The following is a 15,470-nucleotide window of genomic DNA, read 5'->3' on the forward strand; positions in this document are numbered from 1 at the left end:
TTTTATAGCTTACCATGCGCTATGGTTTTGATCATTGTTGAAGCCCGTCAGTGCCTTAAAAGTTGTTAATGTCTACGTTATTATGTCTTTGCTGGACAGTTGTTTCATTGGCAATCATACCACATCTCCTTATTTTTGTTTAAATTTTTATTGGCCTTTTCCAAAATGAAAATAATACTTTATAGTTTTGAAGCGTCTGACATATTTTTCTCTATTTACCTTTGTCATACGGCATCCACTGTAATATGGTATGTTCATTTAGAATAAAACTCTTGCTTAAAGTACTAAGATTTTAAAAAAGTTTTTTTAATTATTGTTGTCTTTTATCAACCAAATAAAAGTCTGATTGTGAGTTATCAGAATACTGCCATAGTAAATAGTTGAAAAAGACATACTTTATAAAGCCAGTGGAAAAGTAGTTGAAAAAGACATACTTTATAAAGCCAGTGGAAAAATTGTTGAAAAAGACAGGATAGCCAGTGGTCAACCATTTGAGTTAGACAGAATACCCAGTGGTCGAAACGTTCGGAAATGTTTTTGACACAACAGTAATTGAAAAACATACAGTAATCGCAAACAGAATCAATTAATATGCTGTCGCCTCGGTACTTACTCTGAAATTAAATGTATCAAACAATCATTCAATATCTTATAATCTGTCAATAGCTGATTTGAATTGTCAAGATTTTATTGGAACATTCACATTTGGTCAATAAATTTTAACAAAATTATTTTATTCTTTAAAGTAAATTATAAGGCCAAGCAGGTGTTTTTAATCTTAAAGTAGTGATTTCAAACTGCCATTTAGATACCAAAAGAAGCACTTCAAATTAAGAAACATAAAAACTAATGACAGAAACTGTTTCCCGAAACCGTCTATCGATCGAGTCTAAAATTACAATTGACAACCGTAGCGGAAATCATGCCAGCATACATTTTTTTTGTACGTAGGAGTCTCGAGATTTTAGAATCAGCTTCATGCGTCATCACCATTAATAAAAATCTACTTGGTGCTATAAATAGATATATTAACGATGCTTGTTCAAACTAAAATCAGATTGCTTTCTAAGGTAAAGTCGCTATACTGGAATAAGTAAGCTATAATGTGACATTTTCCCGCAATGTTTTTTTATTTATTTCAAATTACTCTATGGAAACATTAATTAAGATTATTTTCAAAGAATAAACGAATGTCATAGCGGAAATTAATCAATGCAGAAAACACGCATAGAGGTTCTTTAATATCTAAAAGTTGAAATCTAAGGATATCAGGTAAATAATCAATATGGCTTTCATCTAACGACTGCAGTTAAGGAAAAGGTCAGGAAACGTTTAATCATTGACAGACAGTAAAAGAGACGTTTTATAAGGTGATAATAAAGTATATACCTGTGAAACTACATGTAATTGTATGCTTATTTGGTAAAACTGAATAAGTCAAATTTTGTTTCAAATATGATTCCAATGCAAGTCTACAACTGCCATAGTATAGAATTGAGAATGGAAACTTGGAATAGATTCAAAACAGACACCCATCCGACCAAAGATCAGCCCAAGATCACCAATATTGGTCTTGTATGCTTTCCTTTCAATGAGTATCAATATTTACTGCAATGTCTTGTTTTTTTGTAGTATTCGTATTGCTTGGTCTGTTTTGTTTGGACAATATTCGATGATTTGTTTTTATTAATATTTTTGTCATCGTCATCTTACTTCGTTTTATTCAACAACTGTTAATCATTCGTTTGTATTCCTCAAATAAAGTTGGGAAAGGAAATGGGGAATGTGTCAAAGCGACAACAATCCGACCATAGAGCAGACAACAGCCGAAGGCCGCCAATGGTCTTTAATGTAGCGAGAAACCCCCGCACCCGGATGCGTCCTTCAGCTGGCCCCTTAAAAAATATGTATACTAGTTCAGTGATAATGGACTTCATACTAAACTCCAAATTATACACAAGAAACTAAGATTAAAAATAAAAAAGCCCTTTTTAAATTACACGTAGCCAACACGTACCAATCAACTGAACAGAAAACCATATACTTTATATTGAACCTAATTATTAAAAAAAATTAAATAGTTATTAATCCCATATGGTATATCCCTTGCATCTTAGGTATTCATGTGTGTCCTCATAAGCTAAAGTATTTATGTGTATATCATATACCCTTGCAGCTATAGTACTTATGTGGGTATGGGTGATTATTGCTTTGTAAAATAAAGTTGATTTTATATGTTGATTTTGTTATTGCAGAAAGAAGACTACAGCGACGCATTTCAGTTTACTCCTGTTGAAGTTGCCAAATATTTATACCAAACGGGCAATTTCCAAGAACTGACCCAAGCTTTGTCGGATCTAGTTAATGCATCTATTGTAAGTATTTTCTCGTTTAGGTTGTCCTCTGTAGAGATTAAGCAAAACCTTTCGGAAATTTGGGTTCTTAATGCTCTTCAGCATCATACTTTATTTGGCTTTTTTAAAATAAAATGGTTCGAGCTTCCCTAACGAGTGTTTTGCAGATGAAACCCGCGTCCTGTTCCTGGTGTCTATGATGAGTTTATTGTGGAAAAAGATGCTATATTTTTATTTTTTTTTATTTCTTATTGACTATTGACAACTTTTTCTGGATATTTAGGATAGTAACATACATTTGTACAACAACAAAAGAAATAAAATAGAATAAAATAAACACTGCTCTTTAGATGTGTAGGTTATTTCCTAAATGTTGACTTGGTCCTTTGGTCCTTTGCTGCTTTGTAGGTTACAGTTTTGCAATTGACTGCGCATGCTGCAACATGCAACACAAGAAACTTCTATTCCATGCCCTATGCACGGGGATGTCAACTCTCATATGTTGACTATGTTCGCCTGCTAATCATGTCAATTTATATGTTAACTACATGCACCTACGAAATAGCTCAACATATATGTTTACTTGGTGTACATGTTAAATATGTCAACTCATATGTTAACTACGTGCGCCTGTTTTTAATGTCAAGTCAAATGTTAACTAAGTGCACCTGTTAATTATGTCTATTCCTATTTTAACTACTAGTGCTTGTTAATTCATGTTAACTACGTGCGCCTGTTAATGGTGTCAAATTAGATGCTAACTGCGTGCGCCTGATAATCATGTAAACATGCGTTAACTATGTGCGCCTGGTAATGTCAATTCATAATTGTCTAATACAAGTGTGCATTTTGATGCCAACAACATAGGCATTAATGTAAAATGTCATAACAGAAAAAAATTGACGAATTCAGGTTTTTTTTAAATATACGATTTAAGCATAAAATCAATTATATCTGGTTTTAATTTGTTTTTGTATCATATATGAAAGCACATTTCATTAAATATAAAACTCAAACATGTATTCATTTGAACCAATCACACTTCTATCATGATGTCTCTATCATAGCAAATTTAAATTTAAATGAAGTTTACCCACAATGCCATTGGGATTGGTAGTATCTAATTTCCTCTTTAGACTGTGAAATGAAATCTTGATCAAAAAGTGTTTCATTTCAACATTCCGGAAATTGCAGATGTTGTATTGTCTTTTATTGACTATACAATTTTAAATAAGACCAATCAAAGTTCTTCTGATTAAATGTTGCTGCGATTTCTGGTTCACTTATGTTCTACTTTTTCTTTCAAGGAGTTCTCCCTTAGGTCGTAAATTTTATATCCGGTCTATGAATGGATGTTTGATTTCTGATCTGAGTTAACCAGATACTTGATAGATTACTTTCAAAGTATTAAATTTGTGAGACGTATTTCCGACCAAAATGATGAATGGATTTGACAATCTGTAACCATATTTAGCTCAGATAGCAACAAGAAAAAATGATTTATACTCTCATGACGTTTTCCCGTTAAAATTATCATTCAGTTATTCTAATAAAATTACAAATAAGGATTGGCTCCGGCCATTATACAACAGTTACGATCTATATATGGAACGTCTTGTTTAATTTGTGGTTTTATCTAATTGTACGTTGTCATGTTTGACGGAGTAACCAGCAGCCAAGAAACACATTTTGATCTAAATATATATTAGCTCACAAACCTATTTTTTATAAATTTTAACGCCTCATAGCATATGAATGAATTAAGTTATGGATAAAACATGAAAGTAAACGTTATATAGGGCCTTGGGGATATCAACAAATAGGATTTCCAATAATACGAGATGACTGTGTAACTTTCACAGATGCTAAATCTGGATGAGCTTTTCTCAATTTATTTTCGAAACAACACATTTCACTCAACACCTGTACAGTTTTGTGTTACCTATATGTACTTTTATCTCGTCAAGCAAGCGAATAGCCTGTATATTGCTATATTAATAATATTCTATATCGGACTTTAAGCATCGTTAGCGTTGTAATTTGATAACGTGCTTCGTTTGACCTGTAGTATATTTGAAATGACAATTCCACAAGGGTTCTATATATGGACAATTTTATTAATATTGGTGTCTATTCCACTGTTTGTTAATCCATATCGTTGATTAGTTTTTCTCTCAAATGAGTTTATTGCATATTATTGTTTTCATTAAATTTCATAAATAATGCAAACCATGCTTATTTCTGTATCATTTTTCAATTATTTTAGGCAAGACATCTCCCAATATTTACTTGTATAAAACAGAGCTCTACATAATTTAAACAATTTGATTTTTAAATTAATGATTTTTTATTGTTTTTATTCATAGTTTCTTGAGAGTATGGATGGTTGGTCCTAGATTTCGGTGTTAATTTTTTTATAACATTTTACTCTATGATTCTAGTTTTCCATTATTCTCATTTCTTTAGTTTAAACATATTTATTTATAGTGGATTGGGAAACAAGTTTTGCATCTTATATTAATCCCTTTCCACTTTGCGGGTGCGAGTGCTGCCTTGTAGCGGCATTAGCCTGCTCTTTTTCGAAATCTACGAGGGTGTCTTTAACGTGCAAGAGATATGGCTCTCTCTTAACACGGGTAAGCCACTTATCGTCCCCATCCGACGGACTATCATCGTTTCCTCGAGACCATACTCGCAAATGGTGTCAAGGGAGAGCCGAAAATTAAATCCCTGAAATTTTCATCCCAGACGGGAATCGAACCAGGAACCTTTGTGTTAGTAGTCCGATACACAAACCACTACACCACGTCTCTTTTCTTTATAATCAACATTATTTATTCTCCAGTCCTTGTTGGGGTCACTGTGGGGATATATTTTTCATTTCTTTATTGTTTCAGCGCATTATTATGCATTTAATTTTCCTTTTGTTTACAATATCCTCTTCAGTTTATATTAACCAGTTAAAACTTGAATAATCAAAGAAATTTAAAAGGGTCATAATATTTCTCTCATCGAACTGAATAGACACCTTGGGATACTTCTTGCGATATAAGAACAAATGTTACGTGATGTTGATGATGTATAAATGTTCCGTCTCTCAACAATCTACGCCGTCCGCTTGAACTATGAATGCCTAACTATGTGTTAATATGTCGCTTTGTATAAACTTGTGAGCTCCAACTATCATTGTCTAATCAGTGTTAATAGGTCGCTTTACGTGAATTTGTCAGCTTGAACTTAAAAATATAGTAATGACTAATTCTGTGTAAATAGGTCGCTTTGCATACATTTGTGTTAATATGTCGATTTGTATTAACTTGTGAGCTCCAACTATCATTGTCTAATTCAGTGTTAATAGGTCGCTTTACTTGAATTTGTCAGCTTGAACTTGAAAGTATATTAATGACTAATTCTGTGTAAATAGGTCGCTTTACATACATACAATGACTATAAATTCTGTGTAAAAAGGTCATTTTACATACATTTGTAGACTAGCTGTTTATCAAAATCAATTTTTCATTAAATAATTTTTATTTAGTTAGAAAAGACGCGAACTTGATATATTTTGACAATTAGAAAAAAACGTTTATAATTGTATTTGACAGTTATACAAGTGAGAGGTTTAGCTAGCTATAAAACCAGGTTTAATCCACAATTTTCTACTTAAGAAAATGTCTGTACAATATGACAGTTGTTGTCCAATTGTTTGATGTATTTGAGCTTTTGATTTTTCCATTTGGTATGGGACTTTCCGTTTTGAATTTTCCTTGGAGTTCATAATTTTCTTAATTTGTCTCTTTATTAACTCATGAAATTTATTTTCAGATGACAGAAAAACAAGCCATAGAATACAAAGACAACGTCAGATCTGTTTACAACAAACTTGTCCAAGCATCAATGCTTTCTGATTCTAATGAGGTAAATAGTTTTAAAAAAAGACATCATGTTTATATAAAAATAAGCAAAAATTGTATTACCAATGAAGTGGATGTAGGCATTTATAGGCAACCCATACCACTCGTCTACTGTAGTACTTTTAAAATGCATTCATGTATAGAATATGCTCAAAAATCTACACTCCAAGGTTTACAAGCTTAAAAGTGTCTCATATTAATTTTTCTAGAGCACATAACATATCTGATCATAAGTTATTATAAGCCGCTTATGTCATTATACGTGTCGACAGGTGGTATATAGAAAGAGAATAATGGACAAAACAGAGAATAATAAACTAAAGAAATAACTGCATAGAAAAAAAGGAAATACAAATAAAGAGTAGAGAATAATGGGATACGAAAATATAAAGAATGAAAATAACCGGATAGAAAATCGAGAATATAGCCGTACTCTCAATTATAATATTTTTAATTTTTCGTAATTATAATATTTTTAATTTTCTTAGGTTCCTCTTTACAACACTGGGTACGAATCACAAGACAATATGCTTCCAACCGAAGTACTACCTGCTTACAACTATTACAACGAATTACTGCCTTACGGAAGTGCTGACACACAACAAAATATGCTCCCGGAAGTTGACGAAGGGAATGGAATCAGTGACCTTGTAAACACACTAATGGACGAATGGCTGACCAGAACTGTACTGACAGGTATTGTTGATTTATACAAGTAGCAAACTGTGATGACCTTTCCTTGGCATTTGATGTGACACAAACATGATCAGTTTTAATGAATGATAACGCAATTTAGAGAGATGTCTGGGAGTCTTACCATTTACAAATATAAATTCTGGATTCCCAATGTACAATGTATTCTTATGAGATAGCGTAGACGACTGTTGCAGAAATATCCCAAACCCCAACATTTTCCCTTAAACTCATATGGACGTAATCCTTTATAGTCTTCTTAGTTTGACACTATATGTATTGTAGTTCCCTACGTTATCTGATGAAAGGCACAAGTAAACAAAGTCACACACACACATGTACATGCACATGCATAATACCAACATTTTCATTCTTTTTTGACTGACTTTTTTAATATTGTTTCTTACCCTTTCAGGAGACAGAGACGCTGAGACCATGTTGAGTGAGATCTGGGATAGTGTATCACAAGACGACAACCCTGATGATCTGGGACAAATGAGAGATATTTTAGGTAGGTTACGAAAGCAATGTCGGCAATGATTGTATGGAATATACCCACAGTATAACATATTGGGGTCTGGGTTGGGGTTTACAGAATGGCGAATAACGGACATCAAAATTAAAGAACTTTGAGCAATCAAATAACTTAGGATAAAAAACAAATTAGTGCTGAAATATAAAGAATACGAAATGATGGGGGTAATGTGAAGGATGTCTTCTCTATAGTATCCAGGCTGTTGTTTGCTCTATGGTAGGGTGGTTGTCGCTTTGACATATTCACCATTTCCTTTCTCAATTTTATCTCCCAATAATGACACTCTTTGTTGTTCGCTTCTGAAGAAAAAATGAAATTTAGTTATGGCAACTTTTGTTATGAAAAAAAAGCTTACGGTTATTGATAAAACATTAAAAAAATATATACTATTGAGTTTTTTAGTCGTTTGGTTGCTGTCTCATTGACAACAAATAATTCTTTATACATATATGTTTTGTTAATAGTTGACATATTCACGAGTGAAATCATCGAGGGACTGACATCAGATGTCCAGGGAGAAGTACCGTATTATGCTGACCTGTTGACAAACGAAGCAGACGACAAACAAATGAAAGTTGCAGATATAGATGAAAGTGCTGAAGTAAAACAAAATGGCGGCGAGGAGAATAAAACAGAAAACTCAGAAGAAACAGAAAACAAAGGTATGTATTGGAATAAATTGTTTCGTTTTGTTTTTCTTGACATGTAAGGCAGGAAGGCAGTTACTGTATCCTAAATAAAACAAATAAAATACAATACAATATTTAAGCAAATATAAACCTAATAATTGTTGAAATACATCTCGTGTTACTAATTTATACAATTAGCAAATGGCATTAGCACACAATACTGAAAGATAAGTGACAACTAATCAAACTATCCCATAATATGAATCTGGTATATTACTTATATTTTTGTATGCTATTTAGCAATGTTATTACGTATTCTAATGCAATTTGTATGTAACAATTTTTTTTCATTGGCTAAAAGTTGCCGTCAAATCCACAGTTGACCAGGCGTAACTAAGGATTGACCCGCCATTTTGAATTGTTGAATCAACAAATGTTCGATTACTACTATATAATCGAAAATAAAACAACACCTACCTCGAATTCGCCGTTTAAATGTAATTTTATCCGAATTTGAATCGTACAGGTAACGTAATAATCTCCAGTTTGTAAGTTTTCATTTGTATGACGTCACGTTTAGCCATGACGTCTTTGCGCCAAAATAATGATTTGATAATGATATTAAAAAATGCTTTTCATTTTTAGATGACAGCAAGGCAGAAGAATTGAAACCGGAGGAAGACTTAAAACACTTAAAGATGTAAGCTGCTGTCAAAATATGTTGGGTTAATTTTTAACAAGCTTGTTTCAAGCATTTCATTTTTGATTATCGAGTACTGCCTACAGTATCTGAAGTAAATTTCGTTCAAACATTGGATATTTATGTTGGCCTTCGGCAGCTCATAACATGGACAAAAAATATTGTGAGAACACAAATAAACTGAAGACACGGAAATAGCAGATCTTTCCGTGATTGATTTTATTTATTATGTTTTGTTTAAACAATGTTTTTATCCGAGCAGAAGGCCGTTTTCGAGTTTCTGTTGCTCATTTAATGTGTGCTTTATGACGTCATTCGAATTTGTTGTTACCTAAAATGGCTTGTTTGAATTAAACGTCCATGATCATTATATAATCATATTTAATTAGGTATATATGCTGTGTGAAACAAAATTCAAACAAAATTCAAGTTTGTTTCACTCAAATTGAGACGGTAACGAAATGTGTACGAGTCGAATTAAAATGACGTCAATTCAATCTAAAAAGTTAACGGAACTACAGAAAACTCGAAAAGTGTTCATTATTATATATCATTATAGCGTAGATTTTACTCTGCAAATATCGAGTTCAGTTAAAGTCACTTTACGCTAAATCAACATAGAGGGATGGCTATTCTCACATGCTTTGAAGAAAATTCGTTATATTTTAAGAACGCCAAAATTACAAAGACTGGTAGTGTCATTGTCTTCAAGTGCATTTGCAGTTCCATATGCATACTATGTATAATGCATGTAATGGCCTTTTTGCTTGGCTCGATTTTATATACCTTTTAAATGCCCTGTTTATAGATTAAGAAATTCTTCGAAAACTAAGGTTTCAACTCTGTCAGGCAAAAATGATCCGAGATAAAGTCGGTTATTCTTTTGGGTCCTTACTGGATACATACCGTTGATGTGTTGTAACGCATCCATGATTTTTGAATGTTTTGGTGTGGGCGTTCACAATCAAGAAAGGCGCTTCGAACGCGTGAAATTTATAAATCTGTTTTTTCAATTTTTTTTCAACGATTATAATTTTTCGTACGTTTTATGATGTAATGCAATACACCTGTTTACAGATAAAAAAAGTAAATGTTATCTTTAATTTAATATTAATTATATTGCCTAATCTGTTACATACTGTAACAGAATATATGTATAAATGATTTCGAAATAAGACGGGTAATGTTGAGCAATATTAGCTTCAAATGACTCTGGGCTGTATTATTTCTACAGTTAAGCGTATTTGTCTTTTATTTTGTCGCTTAACTCTGTAATCATTTGAAAGTTACCCCCTGTATTAAAGAAGATAGTATAGTATACACAAAGGATTAAATATGAGTCCAAAATAAAATATTCTGTTAGTTGCATTTCACTTAAACTCTGTTTTTTTTTTATTTGTATGCTGAAACAGAGTTAAATAACACGCTGTTAATTACAAAAAAAGATTAACAAAAAAAATATTTTTATTTTTGTTGAATTGAAAAGAACATGCATATATTAAAAAAAAAAGATATGTGCTCTTGTCGTTAAATTTAAATATCCCCTTTTTAAAAATGATTTGAGGGTTTTCGGAATTTTTTAAAACTTTAATTGGTATCTAATAGTTCGGGAATTGTTTGTCCCCAAACGCATGAAGTATTGGCAAATGTTCCAAAATAAAACATAATGACACTTCATATATTTTGTTTGAATGATTTGGATGTGTTATATATACATGACCAACAAGGATGTATTGTGAAGGTTTAAATGGTGTTTTCAAAATAGGAAAAATCAAGAATAGAGAAAAATAACTGAGAAAAACGAATATAGAAAGGAAAACCCCTTAATCAGACCTCAAACCTTCAAATATGTGTATGTGTGTATTCAAACTTTGTAAGTTTTATGAATATTCCTATCTGTTTTCTTCCTTTCAACATCGTGTCTGTTGTCCATTCATACATAGGAAACTTTTGTATGGATCGTACCGGTGTCGCAGAAATAAATCTGGGGATTTTTTTTTAACAACCGCGTAAAATTTCTAGTTACATCTTAACAATTTAAACTAACTTGAAGGAATTTTTTATGTGTGTTTCTACTAATTAGGCAGAATAAAAGCTAAACACCTAGTATTTGGTTTTCAATGAACAACTTACTATGTCACGTGTAATATTTGTCTTTCTTACAAACAAACAAAACATTGGATGATTTTTTACATTTGGGATATCAAACAAATAAGGGATTTCTAAAACTACCTTAGACAATTTCTGACATGTACATCTACAGGCCGATAACAGTGTTTTGCATAAATAATAATTTTCGCTGGTCGAAATTTTTGTTTGGCTACGTGCTTTTGGAAAAAAAAAACACTATTTTAAGTTTTCGTTTGAACAGGTTAAGATGACCATATAGGCAAAGTTGAATAAGATGAATTTTGCTATTTTATAACCCTGTTGGTCATTTAGCACTTCATGTATCTTAAACTTTATTTCCTTTTGAATGAATTTGGATGAACGTTCTAGCTGAATGTAAAAAAAAGAAAAGCGCGTTGGACGCACGATATTTTTTGTGTTTATTTTTATGTTATAACATATAACAAATAGATTTTTTATGATATTTGTTATGTGATTTTTATTGAATTTGATATTTTTTTCTATTGAAATTTTATTGATATATGTTGTGGTCAGAGGTTTCAAAATATCTTTCAATATGTCCCGATCTCGAGGCCTTCGTGTAGTTTCTAAGTAAATAATAACAAGCTTGTTAACGGTTGTGTCATCACGTTTCAAATTATTTAAGTTACATTTTATTACAAAACGTCAAAGATTGCATCATTTTGTAAATAACATTTGTCAGTGAGTGAAAACAAAATTGTAAACATGGTATATAGGGGATAAAAATACATTTTATGAAATATATGATTTAAAATTGACTATTTTGATTTAGACACAAGTAACGCTATAGTATATTGGCGTATATTACAATTACCATTGTTCTGCTATCGATCTTTTGATTACAAATAAAATCATACTATTCTCGATTTTTATATTACAATGAATGTTTCACTGCTATTGGTTTTAAAATTACAAATGACTCTTATTTGTATTCTATTATCGATATGTAGATAACACGCAACGTTGTTCTGTTATTGTTATCGGTATTTATAGCATAAGCAATTGTTATCATTCTAAAAACAACATGATACTGTAATTGGTCCCTAGAATACAAATGACATTAAATTGAATCGATCTTTAGATAACAAATAACAAAATACATTTATGATAACGTTGTATTGTTATCTATATTTAACACACAATTAACGCTATACTGTTATCATTCTATAGATAACAAATAACATCAAATTGTTATCGATATTTAGAAAACAAGCCACATAATACTGTTATCGGAATGTAGATAAACATAAAACTATTGTGATGTGTACATATTCTAAAGTTGTTATTTTTATATGTTGAATGAAAGATATATGAGAGAAGTTATTGTTAAATAAAGTTAATAAAACATTATTTCATAGTTTCATTTTGTATAACTGACTAACTTGTGGACTCAAAAGAGATCCGGAAAAGATGGTTTCGTTAAAATCAGTTTTATTCTTTGGTTTAAATCAATAAAAATAGTGCGCGAAAATGACTTCTTTTACACTACTTTCAAAACGTTTGATAAATGTTAATAAAGAAAGTCAATGCCCAAATTAAGTCAAACAATATTAAAATAAATGATGTGGTGTGAATGCCAAGGAGACAACTTTCCATGAAGAAAGGACAAAGAAGTTATCAGCTATTTAGGTCACTATACGGCCTGTTACAATAAAAAAAATTACTAAAACACATAGCAAGCTGTAAAAGGGACCGAAATACCAAATGTAAATATATTCCAAACAAACGGCCTTATTTATGTTATTAAAAAACAAACATGATAACAACTACAATAAGGGGGTAATGCGTTTCTTATTAAGGTAAATATGCAAAAATAATATTCGAGGATTATCATACTAGTAGTAAAGCGGCACAGTAACTATATTACCTATAAAATACATAATAAAATATGTTCTATGATATTTTACGGTCAACTCAAATTATGATCCAAACAAACAGACACATATCAAAACTAAACGCATCAATAACAGTATTAATGGACTCTTCTGCTACATCAAATTGCAATCCTGAAAAGACAGGCGAAAGATTCAAACGTATTAGAAAGACAAACCCAAACAGAGACACCGTAGTTATGTGTAGTATAGCGACACGAGAAATCAGACATGTAAATTTGGTCAGCGAGAAATCGGACTTTGAAAACGCAATGTATTGCGTTAATAGATTTAACGACGTAAGAAAATGGGACACTTGTGACATTGACTGTTACGTACGTGACATTCCAAGGATGGAAAGATACGCGGAGAAATATAGACTGTGTTCATGATGTTTCGATTAATAAACAGTTAAGATGGAAGACAATATATGTTTATACACGGAAATTTTATTAAATAATTTTTGTGCCGGTGAATCAATATTCTGGTCTGGAAACCAACCGTTTTTTATGTATCACATGGAAAATAAAATTAAAATAGAACTTTTGCGTGTGTAAACATTTAATGTTTTTTTTTTCTTGAATTGTTTCAAATGTTGTTTTTTTTATTGTTTTATATAAAAAGAAAAAAAGGAAAAAATAAAGAAAAAGTTTTATAATCTGACAGTGAATTCGAAGTTAGTGGAAAATATTTCACGCAATATTGTTATATAAAATGTCGAATGTTATCATTTCAGAGACAGGACAATAAGTTATATGAATGTTTTCATTTATATGTGTATTTTCAAACTGTGATATGTATATATGAAGTGTGATCATAATAAAGATAAAAAAAAAAAAAAGAAAGACAAACCTACAACGCATATGGCAAACACGAAAACGATTCATACAGCAGACAATATAGAATAATAAAGATTGCAAAACCAGCTCAACAGTAACCATAATGTTATTACATTCCTCATATTCAAACGGATGTTAGCAATTGAAAACAGAGCTGACAAGTTTTCCCATAATTTTCAGATATGATTTTAAAATCCATGTAGAAATATATTATTGTCAAACAGGATATCAAAATATGGAATATGACATCATACCAATTTTCTTGCTATTGTTTTTAATAGGAAACAGCTAACAAATTAGAATATCGTAACAAGGAACGTTACACGGTTTTGTCTAGAAAGAAACAGTCATGTTTATTGATAAATATAATAATAAATTGTGTTAGCAATGACAACTATCCACCAGAAAGCCAAGGACGCAAATTAAAGCAACTCTTAAGTCACAGTACGGCCTTAAACAATGAATTGACCCCGAAATGTTATAATACAAAAGTCCCGACATGACAATCGGAAAAAAACATCTCAAACTAGAAAACCAAGAAAACAATATACGAATACAAATATGAAAGACAGAAATCAACAAGAAACCTGCATTACAGGCTCAAGACTTAGGACAGGTATGTACAGAATGTAGCGGAGTTAAAATGATTTAAAATTTATTATGTCTCAACCCCGGGCCATCCTCTACAGGCAGTACAAGACGAACAAACTGTAAAAATCATTTTAAGTATAATAAGAAAGCATGCGCCAAACTCTTCCCTTACATGAGACAGTGGTGTTAAAGCAGAACATCCAATAAAACTGTGAACACGATGACATTGATATCATAGATAAAACTGTGAACACGATGACATTGATAGCATATATAAAACTGTGAACACGATGACATTGATATCATAGATAAAACTGTGAACACGATTACATTGATAGCATAGATAAAACTGTGAACACGATTACATTGATAGCATAAATAAAACTATGAACACGATTACATTGATATCATATATAAAACTGTGAACACGATTACATTGATATCATATATAAAACTGTGAACACGATTACATTGATAGCATAGATAAAACAGGGACTTATTTTCCAGTGGTTTTCGTTTGTTAATGTGGTTCACAAGTGTTTCTCGAGTTTCTTTTGTTTATGTAGATTAGACCAATGGTTTCCTAGCTAGTTTTTGTGAGCTAAGGCTTTTACCTATAATTGTTTACTTTTGCCACATTGCAACTTGGAGAGTTGTCTCATTGGCACTCATACCACATCTTCATATCACTTATTTTGCGTATACTGTACAATTACCAATCTATAAAACTTAAGTGATAAGACAGAAAACATTTTTTTTTCATTTTTATTTTTTTGTATCAAACAATAAAAATAAACTCGTATGGTTCTTCACAATATATAGCCAGTCTAGGTCCTTAAAATCTCCCATCATCATTGCCAATGAGACAACTCTTCACAAGAGACCCAATGACACAGAAATTAACAAACACTTTTTTCGTTTCTTTTAGGCCATTTGTGAAGTAGTTATTTAGAATGTTACATGCTCATGTGCACATCCAGAAATATCAAATTATTTTTGACACATACATTCCATAAATACATGTCGAGGATGTATCGGAAGAATGAATGATTCTCAAAATATACAATCATCGCGTTAGTCATTAATTTTGATGTGAAAATGTCCACCTATGTTGAAACTAATATTTGTTTAGTGCTACTCTTATTTTTAGCTCTGTTGGTATAATCACTCAAATGCAATCAGACCAAACAGGA

At 31.4% G+C, this 15,470-nt stretch overlaps 1 protein-coding gene across 1 annotated transcript in view; it reads left to right on the forward strand.

Annotated features, from left to right (window-relative positions):
* The window catches only part of LOC143052695 (uncharacterized), a 33,638-nt gene extending 21,312 nt beyond the window's left edge, over positions 1-12,326 (forward strand). Inside the window, exons 6-11 of the mRNA XM_076225783.1 lie at positions 2,256-2,375; positions 6,180-6,272; positions 6,757-6,964; positions 7,377-7,472; positions 7,961-8,158; positions 8,771-12,326. Of these exons, the coding sequence (XP_076081898.1) occupies positions 2,256-2,375; positions 6,180-6,272; positions 6,757-6,964; positions 7,377-7,472; positions 7,961-8,158; positions 8,771-8,829 (774 nt within the window). The 3' untranslated portion in view covers positions 8,830-12,326. The remainder of the gene's footprint in view (positions 1-2,255; positions 2,376-6,179; positions 6,273-6,756; positions 6,965-7,376; positions 7,473-7,960; positions 8,159-8,770) is intronic.
* Positions 12,327-15,470: the final 3,144 nt, after the last annotated feature.

The sequence above is a fragment of the Mytilus galloprovincialis genome, chromosome 11, assembly GCF_965363235.1.
Source record: "Mytilus galloprovincialis chromosome 11, xbMytGall1.hap1.1, whole genome shotgun sequence".
NCBI classification, from domain to species: Eukaryota; Metazoa; Mollusca; class Bivalvia; order Mytilida; family Mytilidae; genus Mytilus; species Mytilus galloprovincialis.